The sequence below is a fragment of the Cibotium barometz genome, chromosome 59, assembly GCF_041138505.1.
Source record: "Cibotium barometz isolate CiBa-2024 chromosome 59, ASM4113850v1, whole genome shotgun sequence".
NCBI lineage: Eukaryota > Viridiplantae > Streptophyta > Polypodiopsida > Cyatheales > Cibotiaceae > Cibotium > Cibotium barometz.
The window spans coordinates 20,901,295-20,913,819 of NC_141104.1; the positions used below are offsets into that span (position 1 = coordinate 20,901,295).

Consider the following 12,525-nt stretch of genomic DNA (forward strand, 5'->3'; position numbering starts at 1 on the left):
GGAGAGGGCTGGAAGTGAGGCGCCTTCTTCCCATGCAAAGGATTGGGTGTGGTAGGTGGGGTAGGTGGCCAACCCCCACCCCACATGCTATAAAAGGGTGCCCAGGCCAAAAGAGGGTGCCCACACTTATAAAGTGTCCACCTACTTTTAATGAAGTATGAAACCTGTAAGTTATAAGGCTTATAACTTAAAACTCTTATTAAAATAAGGATTTCCCACCTGTTCACACGCCACAAAACCTGTCAGAAGACAAGGCATTCCACGGCTTACGGGAGGGCGTCCCCGACCCCTGAGCTAGACACACATGTCAGGCATGCAAACGAAACCAGTTCACGCGAAAACATTTCAAAGGCAGGCAAACATGAGTGCACAATGCAACATTGTTAAAGGATAATCTCCGTTCATGTACTTGCACAATACTTGACATTTCCGGGCACAAGCAGGCCCACCGGAAAGTCAATTCCAGGTACACACACACTGTACAATCCACCCGTCCCTGGCACTACGGATCACGCCGTGCCAGTCCTAGCGGTGGTAATCCAGAAGCATACACCGTGTGCAATCCACCCGTCCCTGGCACTACGAATCACGCCGTGCCAGTCCTAGCGATGGAGCACCACTACAGAGTATGCTCATCCAGAGCCCAAAGCTCACACAAGAAGATAAGAGGACCATTAGATAGCTCAATGGTGACAACAGATTGTCATACAGAGCTTTTGAGGCATCTAGACAGCTGGCTGAGGCAGGAGACAGAGGATCATGGTATGCACAAGTCACACATTGGTTCTCACAGCATGGCCTAGACATGGATCATCTACCACCATTCCAGTATGACAGGGATGCACCACATATCCGTCTCTCATAGTGAGAGGAACAGAGTATTGAGACAGGATCTATGGCAGCTCTATACACGAGAGACATGGATATCACCTACACAGCCTGTTCCACCGAAGATGCTATACTACAGAGGTCACTTCATGCGTATCACTGATGATGGATTTATAGAGGCCTAGATACATGGAGGGCTTTTTACCACACAGCTCCCGAGCAGCTATTGGTCAGCTTAGAGTCTCATCACATCGATTGGAGATCGAGACTGGCAGAGCAGCACGGATCCCCCGAGAGGAGAGGGTATGCAGATTGTGCAGAGAGGAGGTGGAGAGTGAGGAGCATTATGTATGCAGATGCAGAGCATATACAGCCATCAGAGAGATTTATTCAGAGAGCCACATTTCCTACGCCAGATCTTTGAGGCAGCAGACCAGCGCATACTAGGGAGATTCATTCGAGACATACAGCGTCACAGAGAGACATCATTACAGGCTCAGACAGCTCCAGAGGGGGGACGACAGACACAGATTACTACATTTTTTCAAAGATCCACCCCACTCCCAGCCCCTACACAGCAGGGAATTACTCTCCAGAGAGCAGAGACACTCAGAGCCCGGAGGAGACAGAGGACACTTGGCTTTCGGACACCACGCCTATACCAGAGAGAGATGACAAAGATCAGAGCTGAGTTTCATAGAGAGGGTGCGGAGCGACTGGCTCGCTTCAGAGCAGACACAGGCATGTTCTTCAGGGAGCTGTGGACACCCCCTTCATTGATGTATACCATTCTATATCCCCAGTATGGTACAGGATGGAGCTAGCTAGGTTGCATATCATGATTGTATACTCCATGCATATAGCTTTGCATTCTCCTAGTAGTAGAGCTCCATCACCTCCCCTACTCATTGTACTTATTGCACACCCAGATTCAGCTTTTTTAGTTCAGTACTTTTTCATTTTGTTGGGATGACAAAGGATACCCCACACAGGTACACTGATTTGTCTCATAGGCCGAGTTCGGTCTTTTGGAAGACGTTAATAAAATCTTTCTTTCTTTCTTTCTTTCTCTCTTTCTTTCTCTCTCTCTCTCTCTCTCTCTCTCTCTCTCTCTCACTCCCGCACACGATCAAGTCTCTCTCTCTCCCCCTCCCGCAAAATTGAAACTAAAGGTTGTATAGTATTAGTAAGTGCTTTAATGTTCATTGATGAATCTTCAAAGTTCATATTTCAAAATTTTATAAGTAAACTAAAAATTTTGTATGTATGTATATATATATATATATGTATATATATATATATATATATCGGGGGTAGCGCTTACTACGTTTGGAATCTTTTCAGCACATTTTCGGAACGTTTTCCAAATGTACTAAACGTATCATTCACTACATTTGGAACCACCTTGACGGAGACACCCCATATTGTATGTCTGGCCTTGTATTACACAAATATATGAGGCAGCCTAGAACTTGGCTGTAATATGTGCTATCAAAAGGCTCTCCTACATCATACATACTCAGGCTAAGTCCAAGTTCTACCGGAGTAGAAATAGGCTTGCAATCCTGAAATTTAAACCTTTCCAACAGCACCTTTATGTACATGGACTGTTAGTAGCACAATGTCCTCATCTATTTGCATAAACTATATGCCCAAATAAAAGTGCAATAGGCCAAGATCTGACATTTCAAATAAGGCCTCCAAATCAACCTTGAATGCTGTGTTTTTATCCTCATTTGTCCCAGCGAGTATCATGTCATCCACATAGAGGATGGCCACAATCAAATCCTCTTCGTCCACCTTGAAATAGAGGGAACTTTCAGTCAGATTGTTTTGATAGGCCTTGGTTGGTCAAATAAGCATGTATCTTCTCATACCAAGCTCGGGGAGCTTGTTTAAGGCCATACAATGCCTTTTTCAATCTACATCCAATGCTCATGTTCTTGAGCTTCTTCAAATGAGCTTGGCTCATCAACATCACACAAGCTACTCAACCAAGCAACATCTGCATGATGTGGTTCATTCCTAGAACCAGCCCGTGTCCTACTACTAAGAGGAGTTGAGAGTCTACTCTCTTGCAAAATTCGGACCAGCCATCTAGGGACTGATTTGGCCTCCTATGGAGCTGTCCGCTCTCCTCTCCCAACCTCTTCTACATCATCATATATAAGAGGCTGTTCATTTTTCTGAATTTCAGCATCCACATGATGTCTATTTTGCTGCAACACATGTTCCACTACCGGTTGTACTGTTGTACCATCATTTGCAAGTGGAAGTAGCCCTTCAAACATGTCTTGTTGACCCCCCTACAGCTATCTACCGAATTCAGCCATAGACTGATTCACGTTTTCCACATCTCTACTCTCAAAAATCCTCTGGCTGATTATAAAGACAGTAGTATTTGCTACGACTGTTGTACCCCACAAAAATACATTATGTTGCCTTGTCATCCAGCTTGCTTCTCATCTGTTGAGGCACATGGGCATATGCAAGACAACCAAAAACCTTGAAGTAATCAACTTTAAGCTTTTTTATCATACCATGCCTCATATGGAGTGATGGTTTTTAATGCTTTTGTAGGATGTCTCTTCAAAACATATGTAGCACACATGATTGCCTCCATCTAGAATTTATGAGGCAAACCCTTTTGCCCTTGACCATACATCTGGCCATCTCCATCAAGGACCTATTCTTCCTTTGTGCAACACCATTCTGTTGTGGTGTGTGTGGCATGGTGCTTAATGCCTTTTTCAACCAAGTATGCTTTGAAAGCATCAGACAATACTCCCCCCCTTGATCTGAACGGAGGGTTTGCACTTTGCAACCTATTTCATTTTCAGCCCTTGCAACCCAAGAAAATCTAGAGTAATCATCTATTAAAACCTCTCTGATTTTGCTTTCAAAGGGGATACCCAAGAAAATCTAGAGTAATCATCTATGAATGTTACAAGGTACATATGCTCAGTGTCCTCATAGGACCACATACATCACTATGTATGAGCTCTACGATGCATTTTGCCAAGTATGCATCCCTCACATGCGTCTGGGAGGTAGTTCAACATCTCACATGCCATGCACCATTTGTTGCTTTTGCAAGAGCATCCGACTGCCATAATTCACATGCCCAAACCACAACTCCGCCTTTTGCATGGCAGGAGTAGATGTAGTAACCACACAAGCATCATGTACTCTCTTTTCAAAACTATTAAGATGATAAGAGTCCATGGTACATTGTCCTGAAGTGTGACTATGACATATTCCTTCTCTCAATCTCTCACTATGCATCTGCCATCCTCGAAATTGACATCAAACCCTCTTTGAGCAAAAGAGAAGACTGACAACAAATTCTTCTTAATCCTAGGCACATAAAGTATATCTGGCAACAAGCATAAATTTGCACCATCAGCTGCTTCTGCTGTGAGTACAATCTCACCAATGCCTTTCACAGGATAAGAATGATTATTTGCACATGAGACCTTACCTTCTGGGGTAGCCCCTAGCTTTGTGAAAAAATCTCTCCAGGAGGTGATGTGTCTAGAGGCCCTGCTATCAAAATACAATACAACTTGTTTCTCATCCACATTGAGAGACATATGCTCTTGAGAAGCATTGTAACTGCATACAAGAAAAGCTCAATCATCTTGCACATAGTTTGTTGATGCATCATCTTTACCTGCAAGAGTAGTAGAAGAGTCACCAACGACCATACCAGATTCTTTCCTCTCCTCTTTGGCTATCCTCTTTTTGCATTCATCAATATAATGCCATGGCTTCTTGTAGTAATGACCATTGCCCTTTTTCTTGAGCTTGCCTGCATCATCCTTCTCCTTGTTTGATGGCTGCCCGGAATTAGCCCTTGGCTGATAGCCACCTATTTTGCCTTTGCCTTTGTTATGTGCCATAAATGCCTGATCATGGCCACGCATACCACAGACATGTTCTTCCTTGTCTGCTCTTCCTACTACAAAAGCCCCACCAATTCCTGGAATGTCATGGGTTAGGGTTTCTCCTCATAGGACGTGGAAGCTCAAGTATCACTCAGGCAAAGAGTTCAGTGTCGTAGACACTCGCTGGCTGTCCAAAATCGCTTCATCAATGTTTAACAATTGCTCACAAAGATCCTAGATTTTCATCAAGTGATCCGACATGCTGTCCCCCTCATTCATATGCATACCATCAAGCTGTGTTTTCAAATACATAACACTGGCCTCATTCTTGGCTTGGTGCATGGCCTCCAAAGTATCCAAAGCATGCTTTGATGTCCAACAAGACTAGATATGAGGTATAATTGACCTCTTGACTGACAAAGCAATTAAGGACATTGCTTGTGCATCTCTCGCAATCCCATTTTCTTTGCTCTTCAGAGGGCACAACATGTGCTCCAGGTTGGGCTTGGGCCTGCTAACCTCCTCACCCATCACCTCTTTGAGGCGTGCCGAGGGCAATGTCTGCAGCACGGGTATTATCCCCGCTCACAAAACCCCATAGACCCTTGGCCACAAGCAAGTTTTTGATCATAAAGCTCCACACGGAGTAATTACTCCTATTAAGCTTGTCTTCCTGTCCCAATACTCCAAATACATCTCCAGCATTTTGTGCCATTTTTAACTGCAAATGCACGGGTAGCAATACTTGAAATGCTTTTTGTCAACTTTCCCTTAGGAAATGCAGGACACTGCAAACTGCCTTCTAGCAATCAACTGCAAAAACGTCCTATAGGGAGAGAAATTGACAGCTCAATGCAGAATTGACGAGAGATACAAGAAATTTTGTTACTTTGAAGGTTAAATGTGCTGTAACTGCAGAAAGCCCCAAATTTTGAAATTTGGGGTGTTGCAAATACAAATGCGAGCAAATATTGATAGTACGAATAGTATGGATTGCAAGTACAACGACTGTACGGGCGTTGCATGAGGATATATGAACAGGTTCATGACAACAAAAGGAGGTACAATCGGGTATGGGCTCGTGAAGGCGTATGCACAGGTACAAGGTGGCACGAGGATGTACGTCAAGCACGGGTCCGCATATGCGCATAGGCAGGTATGAGGCAACACGATGATGTACAGTTGGGTACAAGCTGTATGGACGCCAAAAAAACTTGGAGAATCAACATGGAGCTCTGATGCCACTATTGGGTTCTAAGAAACCCTAATGTTCAGCAGAAATACACAAAAAACAACAAGAACACAAAGTAGGGAGCAATAGAGAGCTTGGTAGTGTGGATATACTAGAATGAAGTGGTAAGATGTGTACAACCACAAGTACCCTAAGTACAACCCCGAAATGTAAAAGTATAGGTGTCCGGGCACACCAAATGTCCCAGGGGAAAAAGACTCTATAATGTGTAGAGGGAAAAAGTGCCCCTGGTAAGCCCCCGTTCACACGTCACTACCACATATGTATAATCCTACAATTAGATACATCATGCTTTACGAGGCTTTTCACACTATGCATAAGTCAAATGCACTATATACAAGAGCTGTGCAATCACTTTATTTACAAGGTCCTAAGAGGAGTCCGCATCTCCCCCTCCTATATCATGTTGTCCAAGAAATGTATGAATTTGTCGGACCATCCATAGTTCTTTCCAAATGCATATGACATGGTGCCCTCCTCCGGATGTACTCCCAGCTGCATCCTTTTCTTTATCTATAAATTCTGGAGGATTCCCCCATGAGCCTTGAGAGAGGCTGTAGGCATAAGGGGCGCCCTGGGAGTTTCCTTCCATAAGGACATTTCATACTTACACAATTTAGAACCATTAATCTCTCTTTCTTGTAAATAAGACAGCATTTGTGCATCATAATGCATTCACACTTGCACACATGATGATCAGTGCACCGCATCTTCTCTGGAAAGAAATGATAAATTAAAGAATAAAACTGGATATAACTCTCAAATTTGTAGTCGTAAGAAAGATCTAAATTAATCCCAAATGCTGCTTCTTAGTTTCTTTGAAAGCATGGATTAACTACGGATGGGATCTATGTCCTTATTCCTCCCAAGACTATACTTGAAACCTATCAATTTCAGTCCTTGAATTGGCTGATTTACCTGCAAGTTTCTGAGCCTTTAAGCCCCTCAAACCCCAAAAGACGGAATTCAAATGGTACATGTGTATCAAGAGTTATGACCTTTATAAGTTGACCTAGAACTAGTGTCTAAACACTTCAAATTTTTCCCCTTATAAAACCTGATTTTCCAAGCTAGTAACCATCAAGCTTTGGACGTTTAATCCATCCCACATGGCCTCTATAACGGACTTGATTCACCCCAAAAGACAATGTCTAAAAAGGTTGCATAAATTGAAAGTTATAGCCTTCCAAAGTTTTTCTAGGATTCCCCTTCTTCACAAGTTCTCGGATCCAGTGAAAGTTTTAAAGCAAGGCTCACAAGCTGCCATGTGGTGGGGGGAAGAATGGAAACACTAATTTAATTGTCCCACAAAGCAATTTAATAAGAGAACTGAGCAGCCAGCCAGAGGAGAAGAGCATCCTCCCCTTTTATACATCTTGCCTCTCGTTTCCCATTTGGGGACGAATTTGTACTTAGCAGTAACTAATAAAGGATATTTTTCCCAGAAAATAAATGAATAAAAAAATAATTTAAAAAATCCTCTCGCTTTTCTAGCAGAGTCGATCTTATTACAACTAAGCCACATGGTATTGTGCCCATCTGATCTTCATATCCATTGCAGACTAATGTCCACGAGAATTGATTTTAGTACACTATCATAAGTTAGTACACAAGGAAGCGCAACTTTATTGATAAACTCAAACCAATTTTACATCCTCTCCCTCAACTCAATTTATTTCAAAGCAAGGTTTGTTTTCCAAGTTTAAAAAAAATATGCTTTAGGAAAGTCCTTTACCTCTTTACTACTTTTCAGCACAAACATAGAGCTATCAGGTGAATGCACTGGATCAAAATCATTCCGGATTTTCAACTGCAACAGATACAAAAGCTCATGAGACAACATGAAATACTTCAGAAAATATTTTTCTTTCTTAATGCAAAAGTATCCGCTTCTCTGGTTAATAGAACTCAAAAATTGTAAAAGCACCTCTAGAAAAGGATGCTAAGTCTTATTTAGAACATGAAAAGATTACTAAATGCACAGCTTGTCAGAAATCAAACTGGAAGTACACAAGCATATGGAAAAGAGTGTGCATAGCTAGATATGCAAAAAATATGAGAGAGGATTGTACATGTGCGTGGACTAGGTGTGGTTCAATATGCTGCTGAAACATTGGAAAAACGGTTCTCATGATATCTTGTGATGATAAAGGCCTCGAACTCCTCTCCAAGTCCCGTTGGACTCTAGCAATGAGGTGAGGATGGACACCACCAACCTGTCAGTCGGCCAGAAAAAGGTTCAAGTCACTGTGTATCAAAAGGGACCCGTCAACATCTTGGGATAAGAAGATAGCTACACTTACAACAGCAATCCAAAAATCTAAAGAACTGCAAATGTTTGGATGCAGGGCATACACTCCTTCTATAATGACCTGCAGCCACAATCATGTGATGAATAGCTGGTCAATTGTCTTGCAACATCCAAATAAATTACAAATTGATGAGTACTCCGTGACAACTGACAAACTCTCCAAAAATTGTATCAGTTGCAAAAGCCAAAAAAATGTCTCCTTGAAACAACTCTTCAACAAGAGCAGCATAATACTTGAATTCAAGAGCCTCATAATACCCAATCAAAACTCAGGATTATCACAACATTCTCAGAGTGTTTTGAAGAACTAGGACTGCAGCCTAATCATAAATAGTTCAAGTTTCCCAAAAACCAGCTGGGCACATCTGCCACACGTCTCATCATGTCTGTCCACAAAGGGCCCCTGTAAATAGCTTATACATGCTCATAGGGCTATTCAGCGTTGAGTAGCCCCCCACACCCACACCCCCACCCCCGCCCACCCCCACAAAAAAGATGTGCCTCATTTTTCCAGTATACATGCCATCCCATCCCTTGATTACGTGCATGCCACAAACACATTTTGATACATGCTCAACCGGGTTACTTCACACCGGGTAACAGTGATGACAAGCTAAAAATGAGAGAGAGAAAGAAAGATATATTAACGTCTACGAGAGGCCAAAGTCGGCCTATGAGACAAAACATAATACAACTGTGTTCTTCCGGTCATCGGAAGATAAGAAAAAGAAAGAAAAGGAAAAGAAAGAGAAGAAAAAGTGTGCATGTGTCTGGATACAACTCTGAATCATCATGGATCGGTGGAGCCCATATACAAACAATATAAAGGGGGGTGGGGATGTGGATGGAGTGCTAAGGCAAGATGCATCTCTATATGCTGAAGGGGTAGTACAAGCATGCTATGCAGATCTATGTCTAACTCCATCCAGTGCCATAAGAGGGATATAAGATATCATACATCGCCGATGCTGAGGCTATGAGTGGCGTGAACATGTACCCTGAGTCTGAATGAAAGCGAGCTAGCCTCTCCCTGTGTCTCTATCTAGTGTCTCATCCGGATAGCTGCTATCTCTCGGTGACGGAGTCGGGGTGCTCTGTGTCCAGTTTGTCTAGGTCTCCTCCTCGCTCTCAATTCCTCTGCTCTCTGTACGGTCACCCCACGTGGTACATCAGCTGGCACTGGCATAGCTCTTTGGAAGAAATCTGTGAGCTGGGACTCTCCCACCCCTAGTGGGAGCGGGTGTCTGGAGGAGTCTCTCTCGAGAACTATGAAGCTCTAGTAGTAGTCTGCCAAGCTGTTGCGCTGGTCCGAGGCCTCCATCAACTGATGTAGTGAAGAGTGCTCCTCAAACAATCCTGCATATCTATCTCTGACCCCCTGGTGGGCTCTACATCTACATACAAAGTGATCCTCAGTCTCCACCTCCTCACGGCACAATCTGCATATCCGCTCGGCTCTGGGAACTCGTGCCGCTCTCCCAGCCTCTATCTCTAGCTGATGTGATGAGACTCGTAGCTGTCCAATAGCAACGCGAGAGCTGTGTGGCATGTATACATCCATATACCGCGGTCGCTGTATAAACCCATCCCCTGAGATGCTCATAAAGTGGTCTCTGTTATACACCATCTTCGGTGGTAGTGGGCTCTCTGGTGCTGTCCATGTCTCCTGTATGTAGCGTTGCCATATGTCCTGTCTCATCACTCTGTTCCTCTCATTGAGAGAGAGGTAACCCCGTGGAGCAGACTGATTATATTGAAAAGGTGGCAACCGCTCAATGTCTATCCCATGATGTGAGAACCACTGTAGCATCTGTGCATACCAAGATCTAGTGTGTCCAGCCTCGGCCAGCTGTTTGGATGCCTCAAAAGCTCGGCGGGCATCTCCCTCATCCTGTATATAAAGGAGATCGTTTGGAACAATGCCTCAACTGCCATAGGTGGTGCAGCAAACTCAGCTCGAACAATGTCGTGCGAGACGGATGGTTTGCTGCGTATCATCCTCGAGAGCATCAAGATCTGTGGTCTCTCTCCAGCTGTACCCATGTGGAGGCTGCAAGCCCTGGTGCCCAAACCGCTGCTGCATACATCAAGGCTGGTGTCACTAATGTATCAAAGAGCCACCCCTTCGTGCGGGGTTCCTGAAAATGTGCCTGATGACACTGACGCTCAAGGCCAACAAGGTAGAGAGAGGTGGCATAGGTGTGCCAGGTGCTGGGTGAAGTAATCGGAATTGGAAGGCGATGATCCTGGAAGATCCTCCAGGCCTCCTTACAGTCCCTTCCAAGAAATAGCTGGTATAGCTCCTGCTCAAGCCTTGCTAGGTAGGCTCTCTTCTTTCTCCATGCGAGACGTCGAAAGATCACTCGTGCCTGTGGTGAGTGGTGGATCCTAGTGCCATCTCCCGATGTAGACGGGCTCGGGTATCACGACATTCCTCGTTGTACCAACTATTCTGTGGGATAGTCCCTCCTGGTGATGTAGGGGTGGCTCTGGAGTGTGGGAAGGCGGCTGCAGCGGATGTATGGAGGGTGGCTGAGAGGTGCGTAGTAAGCTCATCAAGTGGGATGTGGGGGTCGTGGTCGGAGAGGATGCGGTAGACGTGATCAGAGTAGATGGAAGAGGTCTCTCTGGTGAAGTGGTATCTCGGACGGTGATGGGGCAAAGCAGGTGGTTGCATGGTGTATCGGCACGTGAGTGAGAAGGCCAGGTATGCATGGTTGGTTGCAACACCGATGGGACGAGGAGAGATGGTAAAGTCCGAAATGAGTGGGATCAAAGAGAGGGATCCCATTGGGTAGTCCACTGTACTAGCTCCGTGTCCGAAGGGGTAGGAGGTGAAGGAGTTGGATCTAGGCCATCTAGCCAGGCCATTATAAATGGCTAGCCTATGAGCCCCGCCAAGCGCTAAGAGATACTCTCCATAGTCTGTGCGGGCTACTGTATCCTGTGATGTCCGCTCCAGATCTGTACCCATCGTGTCAATCTCCTGGTACATGGGATCATCTGTCTCAAAGACGGGTACCTGTGCACCTGCGGTGCGGGCATTGAAGTCTCCAGCCAGGAGGATGTCCCCTAGACTGGAAAACTTCATAATGTCACCATAAAGGGGCAGGTACGGGGACTCTCCATGGGTGGCATATTTAGACTTGGAGGGTGCAAAGTAACACACTGCAAGGTAGATGTCTCGGGCCCTCTCTGTCTGGATCCTCACCCACAAAAACCGTGCGGCCTCATCCCCTATATCACATGTTGAAGCTCCTCCCTGTATAATAAAGCCACCCCTCCCGACCCCCGGGTACCCCCTACTATGCGTGGGTTTGGGCGGTGAACAGACTCCCATCTGTATCCTCTCACCTTTGGAAGCCGACTCCCCTGGCACTGATGAGTCTCTGTGTATAAGACCAAGTCTCTCCCTCTAAATGTCTCCTCGAACAGACCTAAATCTGTCCTCAAGGCGCCATTGCAGTTCCAAACCGCAATCTCTAGCTTGGTCTCATAGGTCTCGCACCGTCATTGGGCATGTCGCTCGGTGATGATCACCCTCCCATCTCGGTACACTGCCCATTTCCCTGCCTTCCGTGCATCCAAGATGCGTGGCATGCATTCCCTCCTGTGTGCCACCTATGCTAGTGTGAGATTGTCTTCGAGGTAAGTCTTTTCTCCTTTTAGTGCCCGCCTTTTGGTAAGGAATGCTTGCCTCGCCTCCAACCCCGCAAATTTGAGGATGAGTGCGCATTCCTTGGTGGAGTCTTTGCCCACCCTCCATGCCTCGACGAAGGGGGTATCAACGATTTCCAGCTTTTTGCATAGTGCTATGGCGTCCTCTTTCGGCGAGGCTCCTTCCTTCCATCCCACCACTCTCACATTCAATGCCCTAATCTTCCTTCTTTTCTCCTCTTCAAGTGTGTCATTGATGATGTTTGGGGATGATGGTGGGTTCCGTTGCTTCTTGGCAACCTCAATCCAGCTACCTGCTTCTTCCACTTGTTTCTGTGTCTTCTTAATCACCTCGGCCCATGTGGTTGCCTCGTTTGCCTTCTTCTCCTCTTGTTCCTGGAGGGCCTTCAATTGCACTCTAAGTGTATTCAGCTCATCATTGAGGGATAGTTGAATCTCTCTTTCTTCGAATTGAGTACGTGCCCTCAAGGTCTCGTTTTCCACTCTAAGGGTGGCGACTTGGGCCTCCAGCTCCATGATTAGTGAGGTGTGGTGGCTGGTTTTTGCGTCCAACATTTGGACCATTTCCT

The 12,525-nt window shown here is 45.2% G+C and overlaps 1 protein-coding gene across 10 annotated transcripts in view; it reads right to left on the bottom strand.

Moving 5' to 3' along the window:
- Nucleotides 1-12,525, bottom strand: part of LOC147605589 (P-loop containing nucleoside triphosphate hydrolases superfamily protein) — a 67,734-nt gene that overhangs the window by 18,183 nt on the left and 37,026 nt on the right. For all 10 annotated transcript variants that reach the window (XM_086793463.1, XM_086793461.1, XM_086793458.1 and 7 more), the window contains exons 17-19: nucleotides 8,271-8,339; nucleotides 8,040-8,183; nucleotides 7,703-7,777 (exon numbers count right to left, since the gene is read on the bottom strand). In XM_086793463.1, the coding sequence (XP_086649589.1) occupies nucleotides 7,703-7,777; nucleotides 8,040-8,183; nucleotides 8,271-8,339 (288 nt within the window). The remainder of the gene's footprint in view (nucleotides 1-7,702; nucleotides 7,778-8,039; nucleotides 8,184-8,270; nucleotides 8,340-12,525) is intronic.